Below are 19956 nucleotides of genomic sequence, written 5' to 3'. Positions count from 1 at the left end.
CATGTTCTTCTCTTGCCTTGTTTGCCGGACATTTGCAGCATCAACTTGGGGCAAGTACTTTTCTGTGTCATCCTTTTGCAAATGTGATGTTTCTCCTCCTTCTGCTCCAACACGTCGACGCCCCTCGCGTGGTGATTACGCCGAAAGCTCCGCCGGTGATGGCTCCGTGAATGACTTTGCTGTGAAAAAAGCTTCGAGACGCCTCGCGGGGTGTTATTAGCGGTGACTCCAGTTTAAAAAGCATCTGTCTTTGGAGCCTTTTTCCATCACTTTGATGTGTCGCCACACGGCACTTGCTGGCTAATGGTGCAGTTATCCCAATAGATGAGATTTTGACTGAGTGATCTGGCCTTTGTGTCATTACCTCGCTGCTATTGAAAGTCTGTCAACGTTTACGGGGCTGTTAAAGGCCTCGGCGACGTTTCGCCGCAGATAGTGTGAGAATGAGATATTTTTAAGTGTTCTTTCTCAATCCATAGTCATGTTTAAATCAGCTAGTATACAGGTAAAAGCCAGTAAATTAGAATATTTTGAAAAACTTGATTTATTTCAGTAATTGCATTCAAAAGGTGTAACTTGTACATTATATTTATTCATTGCACACAGACTGATGCATTCAAATGTTTATTTCATTTAATTTTGATGATTTGAAGTGGCAACAAATGAAAATCCAAAATTCCGTGTGTCACAAAATTAGAATATTACTTAAGGCTAATACAAAAAAGGGATTTTTAGAAATGTTGGCCAACTGAAAAGTATGAAAATGAAAAATATGAGCATGTACAATACTCAATACTTGGTTGGAGCTCCTTTTGCCTCAATTACTGCGTAAATGCGGCGTGGCATGGAGTCGATGAGTTTCTGGCACTGCTCAGGTGTTATGAGAGCCCAGGTTGCTCTGATAGTGGCCTTCAACTCTTCTGCGTTTTTGGGTCTGGCATTCTGCATCTTCCTTTTCACAATACCCCACAGATTTTCTATGGGGCTAAGGTCAGGGGAGTTGGCGGGCCAATTTAGAACAGAAATACCATAGTCCGTAAACCAGGCACGGGTAGATTTTGCGCTGTGTGCAGGCGCCAAGTCCTGTTGGAACTTGAAATCTCCATCTCCATAGAGCAGGTCAGCAGCAGGAAGCATGAAGTGCTCTAAAACTTGCTGGTAGACGGCTGCGTTGACCCTGGATCTCAGGAAACAGAGTGGACCGACACCAGCAGATGACATGGCACCCCAAACCATCACTGATGGCGGATACTTTACACTAGACTTCAGGCAACGTGGATCCTGTGCCTCTCCTGTCTTCCTCCAGACTCTGGGACCTCGATTTCCAAAGGAAATGCAAAATTTGCTTTCGTCAGAAAACATGACTTTGGACCACTCAGCAGCAGTCCAGCTGGTGTCGGTCCACTCTGTTTCCTGAGATCCAGGGTCAATGCAGCCGTCTACCAGCAAGTTTTAGAGCACTTCATGCTATTTCTGTTCTAAATTGGCCCGCCAACTCCCCTGACCTTAGCCCCATAGAAAATCTGTGGGGTATTGTGAAAAGGAAGATGCAGAATGCCAGACCCAAAAACGCAGAAGAGTTGAAGGCCACTATCAGAGCAACCTGGGCTCTCATAACACCTGAGCAGTGCCAGTAACTCATCGACTCCATGCCACGCCGCATTAACGCAGTAATTGAGGCAAAAGGAGCTCCAACCAAGTATTGAGTATTGTACATGCTCATATTTTTCATTTTCATACTTTTCAGTTGGCCAACATTTCTAAAAATCCCTTTTTTGTATTAGCCTTAAGTAATATTCTAATTTTGTGACACACGGAATTTTGGATTTTCATTTGTTGCCACTTCAAATCATCAAAATTAAATGAAATAAACATTTGAATGCATCAGTCTGTGTGCAATGAATAAATATAATGTACAAGTTACACCTTTTGAATGCAATTACTGAAATAAATCAAGTTTTTCAAAATATTCTAATTTACTGGCTTTTACCTGTATTTCCATGTAGTGTGTCTTCTCGTGACCTCCTTGCTTTTATCTTATGTCCGCTAGTAAACTCTTTGTTTTGTCTTTAGGGCTCCGGTTTGTCGGCTCACAGAGCTGTTTTGGCCAGTTCCTTATCTGTTTTGAAGTAGCATCTGCATTTCTTTCTGGGCGGGAGGGGCTGTTTTCGCTCTACATAAGCGGACTCTTTTTGCTTGGATTTAGACCAGTGGTTCTGAACCTGGGTTCGATGGAACCCTAGGGGTTCGGTGAGTCGGGCTCAGGGGTTCGGCGGAGGTCAAGACACACCCAACTCATCGTGTAAATAAAAACTTCTCCCTATCTATTATGGATACCCCCAAACAATTTTCCATCTGATTTGCAGGTGTGTAATTTCTTGTGAGTTCATGTGTTGGCTTTGTTCTTTGAACAAGGTGATGTTCATGCACGGTTAATTTTATGCACCAATAAAAAAAAACATAACTTTGTCTTGAAATTTAAATTATTATTTTTTTAATTTTTCACAGAAGAAGGGTTCGGCGAATGAGCATATTAAATTGATGGGGTTCAGTACCTCCAATAAGGTTAAGAACCACTGATTTAGACCTTGCTTGCCGATGCTATTGTTGTGTTGTAAGGGCTGGTCTCCTAAAGCTTTAGTAAAACTTGGCCGATTACTGTTCTGTCTTGGTGGTTCTTTTTACTCAACATACAGTAGAGGCCAAAAGTTTGGACACACCTGTTATGTATGCGAAGGAGTAGTGACGGCACAGTTCCACGAGGGGGTGATGTTGCTCTATGTTTTATTTTATAATATATATATGCACAATATATATAATAATCCATCCATCCATCTTCTTCCGCTAATCCGAGGTTGGGTCGCAGGGGCAGCAGCCTACGCAGTGATGCCCAGACTTCCCTCTCCCCAGCCACTTCGTCCAGCTCTTCCCGGGGGATCCCGAGGCGTTCCCAGGCCAGCTGGGAGACATAGTCTTCCCAACGTGTCCTGGGTCTTCCCTGTGGCCTCCTACCGGTCGACGTGCCCTAAATACCTCCCTAGGGAGGCGTTCGGGTGGCATCCTGACCAGATGCCCGAACCATCACATCTGGCTCCTCTCGATGTGGAGGAGCAGTGGCTTTAGTTTGAGCTACTCCCGGATGGCAGAGCTTCTCACCCTATCTCTAAGACAGAGCCCTGCCACCCGGCGGAGGAAACTAATTTGGGCCGCTTGTACCCGTGATCTTGTCCTTTCGGTCATAACCCAAAGCTCATGACCATAGGTGAGGATGGGAACGTAGATCGACCGGTAAATTGAGAGCTTTGCCTTCCTTCTTAACCACAACGGATCGATACAGCGTCCGCATTACTGAAGACGCCGCACCGATCCGCCTGTCGATCTCACGATCCACTCTTCCCTCACTCGTGAACAAGACTCCGAGGTACTTGAACTCCTCCACTTGGGGCAGGGTCTCCTCCGCAACCCGCAGATGGCACTCCACCCTTTTCCGGGCGAGAACCATGGACTCGGATTTGGAGGTGCTGATTCTCATCCCAGTCGCCTCACACTCAGCTGCGAACCGATCCAGTGAGAGCTGAAGATCCTGGCCAGATGAAGCCATCAGGACCACATTATCTGCAAAAAGCAGAGACCTAATCCTGCAGCCACCAAACCGGATCCCTTCAACGCCTTGACTGCGCCTAGAAATTCTGTCCATAAAAGTTATGAACAGAATGGGTGACAAAGGGCAGCCTTGGCGGAGTCCAACCCTCACTGGAAACGTGTCCGACTTACTGCCGGCAATGCGGACCAAGCTCTGACACTGATCATACAGGGAGCGGACCGCCACAATCAGACAGTCCGATACCCCATACTCTCTGAGCACTCCCCACAGGACTTCCCGAGGGACACGGTCCAATGCCTTCTCCAAGTCCACAAAGCACATTTAGACTGGTTGGGCAAACTCCCATGCACCCTCAAGGACCCTGCCGAGAGTATAGAGCTGGTCCACAGTTCCACGACCAGGACGAAAACCACACTGTTCCTCCTGAATCCGAGGTTCGACTATCCGGTGTAGCCTCCTCTCCAGTACACCTGAATAGACCTTACTGGGAAGGCTGAGGAGTGTGATATATATATATATATATATATATATATATATATATATATATATATATACTGTATACACATATATATATATATATATATATATACATATATACATATATATATATATATATATATATATATATATATATATATATATATATATATATATATATATATATATATAAACTAGGCTTGAGAATGGAGTGTGACCAAAATCCAAGCGTGTGTGCTGTTAGACTAGGTGTGGGTAATTACCTAGTGTTGACTCGAGAGGAGGGACAAGCCATGAAGGCAGTCCATGGGTGCAGGCAGATGGTCAGGGCAAATGGCGAGGCATAGGAGGTCCGTGTCCAAGCATAAGTACATAACTCCACATGTGTTCATTCATAGTTTTGATGTCACAATCTACAATGTAAATAGTCATGAAAATAAAGAAAACTCATTAAATGAGAAGATGTGTCCAAACTCTTGGCCTGTACTGTGTATGTCATCCAAAAGAACTCGGGAGTGACCAGTGTGTTTTATCCCTTGAGAGGAAGACTGGTCAAGCGCAACAATCGGGGGCTTGTACGGGGTTTGAACCCGGGACCTGTGTGCATTGGTCTTAAGTTTCAGACCAGACCACCAATACATCAATCCTTATCTGCCCCCCCATACATAGTAGCATGCCATACCAACTATATTCATAAGAGAAGGTCCCCATGCTGGATAAACATGTGCTATATTTACTGTATATGAGCAAAACGCTGCATTGAAAGCCATAAAGAAACAGGCGATAAATCTGCCTGTCATATTTTTACGCGAACGACGTCGTTTCATCCCCTCGCCACATTTCCATGACATTGTTCAAAGTCGGCGCCCAGTGATGACTTTTGCAGGCGGCACCACGCCGCTAAGTGTACTCTAAAAGTCCAAAACGTCTTCACTTTAAGAGCGCCGTGGTGAATGATGGCCGTTGACGCCTGTCTTGTCATTTACGAGATTTTAAACAGTCCATATTTTAGAGAGATTTCACGTTTACGACAATGTCCTTTCTCCACATGCTAATTCGCTTTTGATATTGTCTTTTATAAGATAATATTTTTCCAAGTTATCACGAATGCTGCTTTCTGACTCTCTCCTCCTGTCTTTCTTCATGGGCTTCACAGGCCAAACAGGCAAGTATTTCATTCTCCACCGGCTTCCTCCCACCGTCCATTTGTCTTTGTCCAGCACCTCATTTCTGTCCAGTATGTCATGTGTCCGTGTCCGTGTGTGTGTGTGTGTGTGTGTGTGTGTGTGTGTGTGTGTGTGTGTGCAGGCCCGGCCCTCACCAATCTGGCGCCCTAGGCAAGATTTTAGGTGGCGCCCTCCTCCCCCACATCGGCAGTGAAGTGTATATACTCACAAGAAACTGAATAGCTTTGTCTTTGACCTTTTTTTTTTTTTTACTTACAACTATACCTAATATATAAAGGGGTGGAAAAGTGACTATTACCTGCAGGGCAAACATTAGCTAACCAGAAGGCAAAAACAATGTAAACAAAAAACACCTGCTTAAAAGATCTAATACAAATGTCCCTGAGGAATGTAAGGTGGGAGTACTGTAATTACCTAACGTTACATTATTATTTTCCATAACAATTTAGCCCCCTCCAACAATATTAACCCGACGTTAAAACAAAACTAGCTATTTATTGATTAGCAATTGCCGAATCATGTAACATTAGCTTAATGCTAAAAAGCCAGCTACTATCACATTCTGTAACAGACAAATAATTTAATGTAGGCTAACGTTACCTACCTGCTACCTCTGTCTTTTCTCGTTTCTCCTCCTCTTCTTTTCTCTTTTTTCTTCCCTGGGCACCTGACAGTTTTGGCCGTTTTGACATCTTGTGTTGATTTTTTGATGTGGTGACGTCCAAAAAGAGTCATGATACGGGAAGGGAGGGGGCGCACCGTGCGGGGGGAGGGGGGGGGGGGGGGGGGGGGGGCGTAATGTTGTAACAAATAATATTTCTATTAAATAGGCTTTACTTTGCATTTTAATTAACGTGGGATTATTTTTTGTATTTAGAAATAATAGTACCAACTTTTTTTTTTTTTTTCTTTTTTTTTTCTCCAACATTTGTGGCACTGGCGTGGCGCCCCCTGATGGACGGCGCCCTTAGCATTTGCCTATACGGCCTATGCCACGGGCCGGCCCTGTGTGTGTGTGTGTGTGTGGGCCTGGTTGTCTTCTTCATGCTTTAGCATCACCAAAATTAAAACACATACTGGCAGTCATTTACAGAGGTGGTCAAAAGTTTACATCAGGGGTCTCAGACACGTTATTTTGCGGCCCGCACTTTAATATGAAAATGTAATGCTAGTGCGGCACGCAAGTTTTATATGAATGGCGCTTGACAGCGTCATACGGGTTTTCCGGGAGAATCCCGAATCTCAGGGCAACCATTCTCTCGAAAATCTGCCGATTTTCCCTCAAACAACAATATTAAGGGGCCTCAAACAACAATATTAACCTGCCTTTAACGCCCTCTACAACCTGTAAAAACAGCATGCCGGCCCAGTCACATGTTGTATTTGGCTTCTGTTTACACATGTAAGTGACTGCAACACATACTTGATCAACAGCCATACAGGTCACACTGAGGGTGGCCGCATAAACAACTTTAACACTGTTACAAATATGCGCCACACTGTGAACCCACACCAAACAAGAATGACAAACACATTCCGGGAGAACATCCGCATCGTAACACAACAGAACAAATACCCAGAATCCCATGCAGCCCTAACTCTTTCGGATTCCCCCCCCACCCCCGAGTGCGTGTAACAGTGTTAAAGTTGTTTATACGGCCATGTAGATTAACTACGATCAAAGATTTGGACAGGACGTTGAAAATGTGTAATAAAGTTGTACTTTATATAAGAAAAAAATGGCATACAAAAACGGTACAAAACGATCCCTAAATCTTGTTATCTGTCATTCATTCATCACCCGTGGGCTCGTAATCCTCAATCTCAACAACCACAATGCACCTGCTCCCGGTCTTTTTCTAACATCCGGTTTTGCCGCAATGCATTGTGGAACATGCAGTCTTTTAGTTAACCCTTTGTTCGGCTATTGAGTAGAAAACAACTCAATTCAGTGTCAGTGTTTCTCAAATAATCAATATCAAATACATGTATGAATCAAATCAATTCCCTTTTAACTGTTTTTAGCTGTAAATAATAATAGATCAATTTATCAGCAATAAATCAAACATGCAAATTAGGAATGATCATCACACATGAACTATATAACCCTTAAGTTACAACAACGCCACCCTCAGTGTGACCTGTATGGCTATTGATCAAGTATGTCTTGAAAACAGACGCGACGACAGGTTGTAAGGGACGTAAAAAGGCAGTGCTATCTCGGCACGCCCTTAATATTGTTGTCCGGGTGAAAATCCATTGCATTCGGTCTCCCCTAGAGGGGGTGGTTACCCACATATGCGGTCCTCTCCAAGGTTTCTCATAGTCATTCACATCGACGTCCCACTGGGGTGAGTTTTTCCTTGCCCTTATGTGGGCTTTGTACCGAGGATGTCGTTGTGGCTTGTGCAGCCCTTTGAGACACTTGTGATTTAGGGCTATATAAATAAACATTGATTGATTGATTGATTGAAAATCGGGACTAATTCGGGAGAATGGTTGCCCCGGGAGATTGTCGGGAGGGGCACTGAAATTCGGGAGTCTCCCGGAAAAATCGGGAGGGTTGACAAGTATGTTGCTAGGGCGGGAAAGCCATTCAAAGAAGGTGAATTCATTAAAAAGTGCATGTTAGATTTTTTTAAGAAATATTTTCTTGCGGCCCAGCCTCACCCAGTTTCCGCATCCAGTGGCCCCCAGGTGAATTGAGTTTGAGACCCCTGGTTTACATACACTTGTAAAGAACATAATGTCATGGCTGTCTTGAGTTTCCAATCATTTCTACAAATCTTTTTTTTTTTTGTGATAGAGTGATTGGAGCACATACTTGTTGGTCACAAAAAACATTCATGAAGTTTGGTTCTTTTATGAATGTATTATGGGTCCGTGTCAGAAAAGCAACACATTTAGCTGAACTGCACCAATGTTGTCAAGAGGAGTGGTCAAAAATTCAACCAGAAGCTTGTGGATGGCTACCAAAAGCGCTTTATTGCAGTGAAACTTGGAGGAGAAAAGGTGAGGCCTTTAAAACCAGGAACACTATCCCTACCGTCAAGCATGGTGGTGGTAGTATTATGCTCTGGGCCTGTTTTGCTGCCAATGGAACTGGTGCTTCACAGAGAGTAAATGGGACAATGAAAAAGGAGGATTACCGCATTTTTCGGAGTATAAGTCGCTCCGGAGTATAAGTCGCACCGGCCGAAAATGCATAATAAAGAAGGAAAAACACATATAGAAGTCGCACTGGAGTATAAGTCGCATTTTTTGGGGAAATGTATTTGATAAAGGCCAACACCAAGAATAGACATTTGAAAGGCAATTTAAAATAAATAAAGAATAGTGAACAACAGGCTGAATAAGTGTACGTTATATGAGGCATAAATAACCAACTGGTATGTTAACGTAACATATTATGGTAAGAGTCATTCAAATAACTATAACATATAGAACATGCTATACGTTTACCAAACAATCTGTCACTCCTAATCGCTAAATCCCATGAAATCTTATACGTTTAGTCCAGGGGTCGGCAACCCAAAATGTTGAAAGAGCCATATTGGACCAAAAATACAAAAACAAATCTGTCTGGAGCCGCAAAAAAATTAAAAGCCATATTACATACAGATAGTGTGTCATGAGATATAAATTGAATTAAGAGGACTTAAAGGAAACTAAATGAGCTCAAATATAGCTACAAATGAGGCATAATGATGCAATATGTACATATAGCTAGCCTAAATAGCACGTTAGCATCGATTAGCTTGCAGTCATGCAGTGACCAAATATGTCTGATTAGCACTCCACACAAGTCAATAACATCAACAAAACTCACCTTTGTGCATTCATGCACAACGTTAAAAGTTTGGTGGGCAAAATGAGACAGAAAAAGAAGTGGCATAAAACACGTCCTAGAAAGTCGGAGAAAGTTATACATGTAAACAAACTACGGTGAGTTCAAAGACCGCCAAAATTAGTAGGACAAGACGGCGCTCGCCAAATACTCGAATCAGTGAAGCATGTTTAATATAAACAGTGTGCTTTATAACAATTAGGGAGGTTTGTGTCATGTTTGGCCTCCTACAGAAACCATATTAAAACAAAAAATAAATTATTTCCCCTCATCTTTTTCCATTTTTCATACATCTTTGGAAAAGCTCCAGGGAGCCACTAGGGCGGCGCTAAAGAGCCGCATGTAGAGCCGCGGGTTGCCGACCCCTGGTCTAGTCTCTTATGTGAATGAGCTAAATAATATTATTTGAGTATAAGTCGCACCCGTTGGCCAAACTATGAAAAAAACTGCGACTTATAGTCCGAAAAATACGGTACCTCCAAATTCTTCAGGACAAGCTAAAATCATCAGCCCGGAGGTTGGGTCTTGGGCGCAGTTGGGTGTTCCAACAGGACAATGACCCCAAACACACCTCAAAAGTGGTAAAGGAATGGCTAAATCAGGCTAGAATGAAGGTTTTAGAATCAGAATCAGAATCAGAATCATCTTTATTGTCATTACGCAAGGTAACGAGATTGAGGCCATTCCATACAGTGCGATGTGAGCATGCTAGAAAAACAATGTGCAAATATATAAAAATATAAGAAATGTAGAAGTGCAATGAATATGGTGTGAAATGAATATATACATGAAAAAAAAAAAAAAAAAAACAGGGTGGTTGGTGGAATGGGTTATTGCACCGAAGAGAAGGCAGTTATGAGGTCAGTCCGTTCAGGATGGTTATGGCCCTGGGGAAGAAGCTGTTCTTTAGCCTGTTTGTTTTGGTTTTAATGCACCTGTAGCGCTTCCCAGAGGGCAGCAGGTGGAACAGGTCAGAGCCAGGGTGGGTGCTGTCCTTGATGATGGCACTGGCTCTGTTGAGGCAGCGAATGGCCTTCCCAAAGTCCTGACTTGTGGACAATGCTGAAGAAACAAGTCCATGTCAGAAAACCAACAAATTTAGCTGAACTGCACCAATTTTGTCAAGAGGAGTGGTCAAAAATTCAAGCAGAAGCTTGTGGATGGCTGCCAAAAGCGCCTTATTGCAGTGAAACTTGCCAAGGGACATGTAAGCAAATATTAACATTGCTGTATGTATACTTTTGACCCAGCACATTTGCTCACATTTTCAGTAGACCTATAATAAATTCTTAAAAGAAGCAAACTTCATGAATGTTTTTTGTGACCAACAAGTATGTGCTCCAATCACTCTATCACAAAAAAATAAGAGTTGTAGAAATGATTGGAAACTCAAGACAGCCATGACATGATGTCCTCAAAAGTGTATGTAAAATGTTGACCACGACTGTACATTAATGCTATTCCCTATTTTCATGAAAAAAAATAAAAAATAAAATATATATATATATATATATATATATATATATATATATATATATTTATTTATATATATATATACATAAGTACAGTGGATCCTTTAAAAACAATATAATAAAGAAGACCAAAGGGCATTGTTTTGATATGAAATTTTACAAAACTTAAGTGTAAAAATAAGTGAAGTTAATGCCCATACTTTACTTTGCCTTCTTGTGCTTTGGAGGTTCCAAGTGCGCATTCTGTTTTCATATTATTACTACCTTTGCTGACGTATCCATATTGTACTGAGCAGCCAGGACTATTTTCCATCACTGGTTATCCTCACAATTTGAGTTTAATTTTTGGATCTATTTTAAATGCTTTTTTTTTTTTATTTATTTTTTTTTTTATTTAACCAAGGTCTGGAACATGGCAACATTAATCAGAATCAGAATATTTTTGTCATTGTCAAATAAGATAGTAAAATAAAAGATACAATTATATTACTAATTATTATGTTACTATATTCTAACAATGTCCATTGTTGATTTTCATTTTACTGTGAAAAATTTATACAACTTTTTAATTTTGTATGTTTCAGTTTTTAATATAAGAAAAATAACGATATTACCAAAATATATTATATCGCACACAAACATGACGCGTGCACCGTAATGTCTGGGCTATAAAGCACACCTAAATATTAGTCTCACCCACCTAGTTTTTTGACTAATTTTAATTCTTACATATAATGGCCGCACAACTCTGTAAGACTTCAAAGACATGACAACATGGAATATTTACATAGGTGCTTGTGTTCATTCACAAATTTAACAAACGACAGTGCAGTTGCAGATTTCCTTTTTCGTTTTGGGGCTGCGTCTTGTGCATTTTGTCGTTTTTTTCTCAATAATAAGGGTGAGTCCATAACTATTGGGATGAGGCAAAACGTATTAGTGGCTTGTGAAGCTCGTAAAACAGGAACATTCTATAAATCGTCCGCGGCATTGTATAAAGCGCATGGGTAATGTCCTTCTATCGCTGCTCCATTGAGTCAATACTACTCATTGTTCAATACCATTGAGGCACTGACTTCATCACAGTCAGATTTTCAAACCTATGAACCCTACAGAGTATCTTATTCACCATTTGATTGGCAGCAGTTAACGGGTTATGTTTAAAAGCTCATACCAGTATTCTTCCTTGCTTGGCACTCAGCATCACGGGTTGGAATTGGGGGTTAAATCACCAAAAATTATTCCCGGGTGTGGCGCCGCTGCTGCCCACTGCTCCCCTCACCTCCCAGGGGGTGATCAAGGGGATGGGTCAAATGCAGAGGACACATTTCACCACACCTCGTGTGTGTGACAATCATTGGTACTTTAACTTAACTTTAACTTTACACATACAAACTGTAGCACACAAAAAAGCACATTTAATTAAAAAAATCGTTATTATGGTCTTACCTTTATGTAATGTATTGGGTTGGAGGCAATAACCAGGCGAGGTGATGAAGTACGTCTCTTTACTGTAGACTTCAGAACAGACTCAACACACTTGACGTCAGGTGCGCAACACCACGTAAATCGTTGGCCAACCAAAAAGTAACCACAGTACGCTATAGCCAACATTAACCAGGAGATGGCAACAGACAAACACAGATCACTCTATTACATTCCTCCCCTTTTAGAAATGTAGAAGTAAGTTACTCAAAAGAAATAAACAACCCAACCAAAAAATGCAGCAGCTCAATAAGAAGCCAAAAAGTGCAAAAACAATAATGTTCGTGTTTGGGTTTATGGTAATGAATGGAATACCCTACTTGATTTGATGTTCAGTTTATGAACTTCCATTCATATTTTGTTGAAGTATTATTCAATAAATATATTTAATAAGGATTTTTGAATTGTTGCTATTTTTAGAGTATTTAAAACAAATCTCACGTACCCCTTGGCATACCTTCAAGTACCCCCAGGGGTACGCGTACCCCCATTTGAGAACCACCGCTCTAGAGGACCTGCATAATATAACATACTTGCCAACCCTCCCGAATTTTCCGGGAGACTCCCGAAATTCAGCGCCTCTCCCGAAAACCTCCCGGGACAAATATTCCCCGAAAATCTCCCGATTTTCAGCCGGAGCTGGAGGCCACGCCCCCTCCAGCTCCATGCGGACCTGAGTGAGGACAGCCTTTTTTCACGACGGGAGGACAAAAGGGTGACAAGAACTAAATCATCCAGACTAGAGATAAATTGTATTATTATGTTTATCTTACCTAAAAATAAATAAATTTATTAATTAAAAAAAAAAAAAAAAAATTGTTTTTACTATATTTTGCTAAAAACATCAAAATTAATTGTATTTTTATTTTTTCTGACTCCTTATTACATCCAGCCATAGAATTATACATTAAAGTAAACATATTTGAAATAATTAATTTTAAATTATCATAATAATTCATTTAAAATGACCATATTTAATTATTAAAATAATTGCTTGTTTATCAACAACTTTAGCATTTTATTCATTACATTTTGAAACTCTCAGAAGCCAAGTTATGTTATATTCCTTAATATTTATTTATGCAAGTTTGAAGTATCAATTTTCTAAACACAGTTTTGTTTGCATATTTTCAGGATATATATATATATATATATATATATATATACATATATATATATACATACATATATATATATATATATATACATATACATATATATATATATATATATATATATACATATACATATATATATATATATATATATATATATATATATATATATATATACACACAGGTAAAAGCCAGTAAATTTGAATATTTTGAAAAACTTGATTTATTTCAGTAATTGCATTCAAAAGGTGTAACTTGTACATTATATTTATTCATTGCACACAGACTGAGGCATTCAAATGTTTATTTCATTTAATTTTGATGATTTGAAGTGGCAACAAATGAAAATCCAAAATTCCGTGTGTCACAAAATTAGAATATTACTTAAGGCTAATACAAAAAAGGGATTTTTAGAAATGTTGGCCAACTGAAAAGTATGAAAATGAAAAATATGAGCATGTACAATACTCAATACTTGGTTGGAGCTCCTTTTGCCTCAATTACTGCGTTAATGCGGCGTGGCATGGAGTCGATGAGTTTCTGGCACTGCTCAGGTGTTATGAGAGCCCAGGTTGCTCGGATAGTGGCCTTCAACTCTTCTGCGTTTTTGGGTCTGGCATTCTGCATCTTCCTTTTCACAATACCCCACAGATTTTCTATGGGGCTAAGGTCAGGGGAGTTGGCGGGCCAATTTAGAACAGAAATACCATGGTCCGTAAACCAGGCACGGGTAGATTTTGCGCTGTGTGCAGGCGCCAAGTCCTGTTGGAACTTGAAATCTCCATCTCCATAGAGCAGGTCAGCAGCAGGAAGCATGAAGTGCTCTAACACTTGCTGGTAGACGGCTGCGTTGACCCTGGATCTCAGGAAACAGAGTGGACCGACACCAGCAGATGACATGGCACCCCAAACCATCACTGATGGTGGAAACTTTACACTAGACTTCAGGCAACGTGGATCCTGTGCCTCTCCTGTCTTCCTCCAGACTCTGGGACCTCGATTTCCAAAGGAAATGCAAAATTTGCATGGTTGGGTGATGGTTTGGGGTGCCATGTCATCTGCTGGTGTCGGTCCACTCTGTTTCCTGAGATCCAGGGTCAACGCAGCCGTCTACCAGCAAGTTTTAGAGCACTTCATGCTTCCTGCTGCTGACCTGCTCTATGGAGATGGAGATTTCAAGTTCCAACAGGACTTGGCGCCTGCACACAGCGCAAAATCTACCCGTGCATGGTTTACGGACCATGGTATTTCTGTTCTAAATTGGCCCGCCAACTCCCCTGACCTTAGCCCCATAGAAAATCTGTGGGGTATTGTGAAAAGGAAGATGCAGAATGCCAGACCCAAAAACGCAGAAGAGTTGAAGGCCACTATCAGAGCAACCTGGGCTCTCATAACACCTGAGCAGTGCCAGAAACTCATCGACTCCATGCCACGCCGCATTAACGCAGTAATTGAGGCAAAAGGAGCTCCAACCAAGTATTGAGTATTGTACATGCTCATATTTTTCATTTTCATACTTTTCAGTTGGCCAACATTTCTAAAAATCCCTTTTTTGTATTAGCCTTAAGTAATATTCTAATTTTGTGACACACGGAATTTTGGATTTTCATTTGTTGCCACTTCAAATCATCAAAATTAAATGAAATAAACATTTGAATGCCTCAGTCTGTGTGCAATGAATAAATATAATGTACAAGTTACACCTTTTGAATGCAATTACTGAAATAAATCAAGTTTTTCAAAATATTCTAATTTACTGGCTTTTACCTGTATATATATATATATATATATATATATATATGTATGAAATACTTGACTTGGTGAATTCTAGCTGTAAATATACTCCTCCCCTCTTAACCACGCCCCCAACCACGCTCCGCTCCACCCCCGACCACGCCCCCCACCCCCACCTCCCGAAATCGGACGTCTCAAGGTTGGCAAGTATGGCATAAGAGACACTGCAACAGGAAAGCAAACAGCATCCTCAGGGACTCATCCCACTCAGGTCACCACTGGCTTAAACTCTTACCCTCAGGGAGGCGTTATAAGACCATCAAAGCAAGGACGAATAGACTGAAAAACAGTTTCTATCCTAGAGCTGTTATTGCCCTAAACTCTGCACTTACCTGAACACTCACCACTTTATTACTTGCTTACCTCTGATAAAGATGTGCAATATGTTTTTTAAACATTTTATTATTTTTTTACATTTTAAATTGTTTTATTATTGTTGTTGTCTTCAGACTATTTTATGTAGGTTTGTTTTAAAAGCACTGAGCTGGATTGCTGTCCAATTTCGTTGTTTCCATACAATGACAAGAAAGGTATTCTGATTCTGACAAGTCTGGACCACTGCTTAAAATGCTCACTGAACTGAAGTTTGCCGAAATACATAAGTAAACAAACTGCAGGTTTTTCTGCAACTTTAGAGACTTTTCATTTCACAAACGTTATGACTTAAAAGGTTCCACTCTCCGTGTAACCATCTCAGTGTAAATCATGCCAACATTCCCATCCCCCCCAAAAAATTTGCATTTTTATGTGTGTGTGTTTTCCAAAGTGATGGAAACCATCCAGCTGGAGAACTTCGATGCCTTTGGTTACACCTTCATCGCTCCACGGTGAGTGGAGGTTTTTTTTGGGGTTTTTTTCTCGTTTTTTGTGGTTGTTTTCACCTTTAAAAGTCTCGTTGAGCATGCCGGAGCAAACATGGTGCCGAGAGTGAAACTGACGGTTGCTGTTTCTTCAGGGATTACTGCAAAGAGCTGAAGTTGTCACTCAACAACACCCAGTTTCTCCTCGAATTCAACCAGTACATTGATAGGAACACTCCAGATGCATGTGAGTCATGCATCTCTCTCAAGTGTTGTTTTTAAACCCGACACATGAGCAGGTTAGGGTACACCACCGAGCCACATGATGTCGCCTTTATCAATGTACACTGTGTTGCATTGCTGCGTGTGTGTGTGTGCAGTAATGATACTAGAGCAGTGGTTCTTAACCTGGGTTCAATCGAACCCTAGGGGTTCGGTGAGTCGGCCTCAGGGGTTCGGCGGAGGTCGAGACACACCCGACTCATCGTGTAAATACAAACATCTCCCTATCGGCGTATTACGGATACGGCAACAGCTGACTGATTTGCAGGTGTGTAATTTGTTGTGAGTTTATGCACTGTGTTGGTTTTGTTCTTTGAACAAGGTGATGTTCATGCACGGTTCAACTTATTATTATAAGTTAACACTTTAGTGTGGGGAACATATTGTATTTTTTACCTTCTTGAGACCTCCGAAAAATGCCTACCTCTTTAGGACCACCCTTTCTAGATTTATAAAGATTTGTATTTACAACATTAATAATATATACAAATTATGCAAATATAAAAAAGCTTGTTGTGAAAAATTTGTTGGAATTTCACAAGAAAAACTTAAAATTTTGGCAGTATTATAATAAAACTGCGATGAGGTGGCGACTTGTCCAAGGTTATACCGCCTTCCGCCCGATTGTAGCTGAGATAGGCTCCAGAACCCCCTGCCACCCCAAAAGGGACAAGCAGTAGAAAATGGATGGATGGATTGATTATAATAAAAGTCATAATTTTACTCAAAATGTTACAAGAAAAACTGAACATTTGTGCGATATTAGGATAAAAGTTGGAATTTTACTCAATAACAGTCGCAATTTTACAAGAAAAGCTTAACATTTTGGCAATTTTACGAAGAGTTGTAATTTCACTCGGCAAAAGTCACAATTTTATAAGAAAACTTGAAAAATGTCGACAATATCATAATAATAATAATTGGAATTTCACTTGGCAAAATTCATCATTTTACTCACAAAATTTCACTATTTTACAAGAACACCAAAAAAAATGGCAATATTGTGATAAAAGTCTGAATTTTATATGACAAATGTCACCATTTTACATTAGAAAGTAACAATTTTACATGAAAAAGTAATTATAAAAATAGTAACATATTGGCTCTTAAAGGCCTACTGAAATGCAATTTTCTTATTTAAACGGGGATAGCAGGTGCATTCTATGCGTCGTACGTGATCATTTCGCGATATTGCCAGATTTTTGCTGAAAGGATTTAGTAGAGAACATCGACGATAAAGTTCGCAACTTTTGGTCGCTGATAAAAAAGCCTTGCCTGTACCGGAAGTAGCAGACGAGTAGCGTGACGTCACAGGTTGTGGAGCTCCTCACATCCGCACATTGTTTACAATCATGGCCACCAGCAGCGAGAGCGATTCGGACCGAGAAAGCGACGATTTCCCCATTAATTTGAGCGAGGATGAAAGATTTGTGGATGAGGAAAGTGAGAGTGAAGGACTAGAGGGCAGATAGGGAAGATGCTGTGAGAGGCGGGTGGGACCTGATATTCAGCTGGGAATGACTAAAACAGTAATACTCTATTAGCCACATAACAACCAGGCTTATATTTAATATGCCACAAATTAATCCCGCATAACAAACACCTCCCCCCTCCCGTCCATATAACCCGCCAATACAACTCAAACACCTGCACAACACACTCAATCCCACAGCCCAAAGTACCGTTCGCCTCCCCAAAGTTCATACAGCACATATAATTCCCCAAAGTCCCCAAAGTTACGTACGTGACATGCACATAGCGGCACGCACGTACGGGCAAGCGATCAAATGTTTGGAAGCCGCAGCTGCATGCGTACTCACGGTACCGCGTCTGCGCATCCAACTCAAACTCCTCCTAGTAAGAGTCTCTGTTGTCCCAGTTCTCCACAGGCCAATGGTAAAGCTTGACTGCCATCTTCCGGGAATGTAAACAATGAAACACCGGCTGTGTTATCCGGCACAACAGTCAAGGGGTGCTTTCTACGGCGGGGGTGCGTTATCCGGCACAACACCTGCCGCAATACACCGCTTCCCACCTACAGCTTTCTTCTTTGCTGTCTCCATTGTTCATTGAACAAATTGCAAAAGATTCACCAACACATATGTCCAGAATACTGTGGAATTTTGCGATGAAAACAGACGACTTAATAGCTGGCCACCATGCTGTCCCAAAATGTCCTCTACAATCCGTGACGTCACGCGCAGACGTCATCATACCGAGACGTTTTCAGCAGGATATTTCGCGCGAAATTTAAAATTGCACTTTAGTAAGCTAACCCGGCCGTATTGGCATGTGTTGCAATGTTAAGATTTCCTCATTGATATATAAACTATCAGACTGCGTGGTCGGTAGTAGTGGGTTTCAGTAGGCATTTAACTAGTCATTATTAAGTACTTATTAATGCCTTATTCGGCATGGCCTTATTATAACCCTAACCCTCTAACCCTGACCCTAACCAAAAAACTCTAAATTAAGTCTTTGTTACTTAGAATATGTTCCCCATACTAAAGTGTTACCAAAAACATATAACTTTTACTTGAATTTGAAAAAAACATTTAATTTTTCACTAAAGAAGGGTTCGGTGAATGCGCATATGAAACTGGTGGGGTTCGGTACCTCCAACAAGGTTAAGAACCACTGCTCTAGAGACCCGTGTGTGTGTGTGTGTGTGTGTGTGTGTGTGTGTGTGTGCAGTAATGACACTAGAGACCTGTGTGTGTGTGTGTTTTTGTTTGCATGCACGGTGACGTCCTCAATCTTCCCCAATGGTCAGCGTCTGAAGGGCAGAGCATGACTCTGCTCATTTGATTAGTCCGGTCTGAGCAGGGTGACATCAGGCTGATGGACTTAGCTTTCCTAGAAGCTTTATGTTGTCATTCTACACAGTGACTCATAGTGTTTGAATGGTCATCATCTAATGGATCTCACCTCTGGTATAGCTTACCACCATTATCCCCTGCTAATGGATGCAGCTATTCCTGATCCATTCAAAGCCAAGGTTGCACTTGCTCTTGCCCTGCAACTGCCTTTGAAACGTTTGTGTTCAAAAGAAACGTTGAGAACACTCTACACAAAGCAGAACGTGTGGATTTCTCCGTTGCAACCATGTTTCTTGTCAATGCATGTTACACTGTTGTAAAGCCGATCTACAGCCAACAAAAATGCAGTCGGATATGTTTATAATTACAAAACCCAAAAGCAGTCAAGTTGTCACGTTGTGTAAATGGTAAATAAAAACTGAATACAATGATTTGCGAATCATTTTCAACTTATATTCAATTAAATAGACTGCAAAGACAAGATATTCAACGTTGGAACTGGTAAACTTTGTTCATTTTTGCAAATGTTAGCTCATTTGGAATGTGATGTGTTTCAAAAAAGCTGGCAAAAGATGCTCATCAAACACTTATTTGGAACATCCCACAGGTGTACAGGCTAATTGGGAACAGGTGGGTGCCATGATTGGTTATAAAAGCAGCTTCCATGAAATGCTCAGTCATTCACAAACAAGGATGGGGCGAGGGTCACCACTTTGTCAACAAATGCGTGAGCAAATTGTTGAACAGTTTAAGAACAACATTTCTCAACCAGCTATTGCAAGGAATTTAGGGATTTCACCATCTACGGTCTGTAATATCATCAAAGGGTTCAGAGAATCTGGAGAAATCACTGCACGTAAGCAGCTAAGCCCGTGACCTTCGATCCCTCAGACTGTACTGCATCAACAAGCAACATCAGTGTGTAAAGGATATCACCACATGGGCTCAGGAACACTTCAGAAACTCACTGTCAGTAACTACAGTTGGTCCCTACATCTGTAAGTACAAGTTAAAACTATCCTATGCAAGGCAAAAAACGTTTATCAACAACACCCAGAAACGCCGTCGGCTTCG

The 19956-nt window shown here is 41.0% G+C and overlaps 1 protein-coding gene across 2 annotated transcripts in view; it reads left to right on the top strand.

Annotated features, from left to right (window-relative positions):
• Positions 1–19956, top strand: part of LOC133612285 (voltage-dependent calcium channel subunit alpha-2/delta-1) — a 412014-nt gene that overhangs the window by 287900 nt on the left and 104158 nt on the right. Inside the window, exons 23-26 of one of the 2 annotated variants that reach the window (XM_061969551.2) lie at positions 39–54; positions 4780–4784; positions 15748–15808; positions 15937–16028. In XM_061969551.2, the coding sequence (XP_061825535.2) occupies positions 39–54; positions 4780–4784; positions 15748–15808; positions 15937–16028 (174 nt within the window). Of the gene's footprint in view, positions 1–38; positions 315–4779; positions 4785–15747; positions 15809–15936; positions 16029–19956 lie in introns of those variants that run through there. The other variant, XM_061969550.1, reaches the window with a different exon arrangement.

Source organism: Nerophis lumbriciformis, linkage group LG10 (assembly GCF_033978685.3).
Source record: "Nerophis lumbriciformis linkage group LG10, RoL_Nlum_v2.1, whole genome shotgun sequence".
NCBI classification, from domain to species: Eukaryota; Metazoa; Chordata; class Actinopteri; order Syngnathiformes; family Syngnathidae; genus Nerophis; species Nerophis lumbriciformis.
Note: the sequence above shows the minus strand (reverse complement) of the source record. Positions and strands in the feature narration are given on the sequence as shown.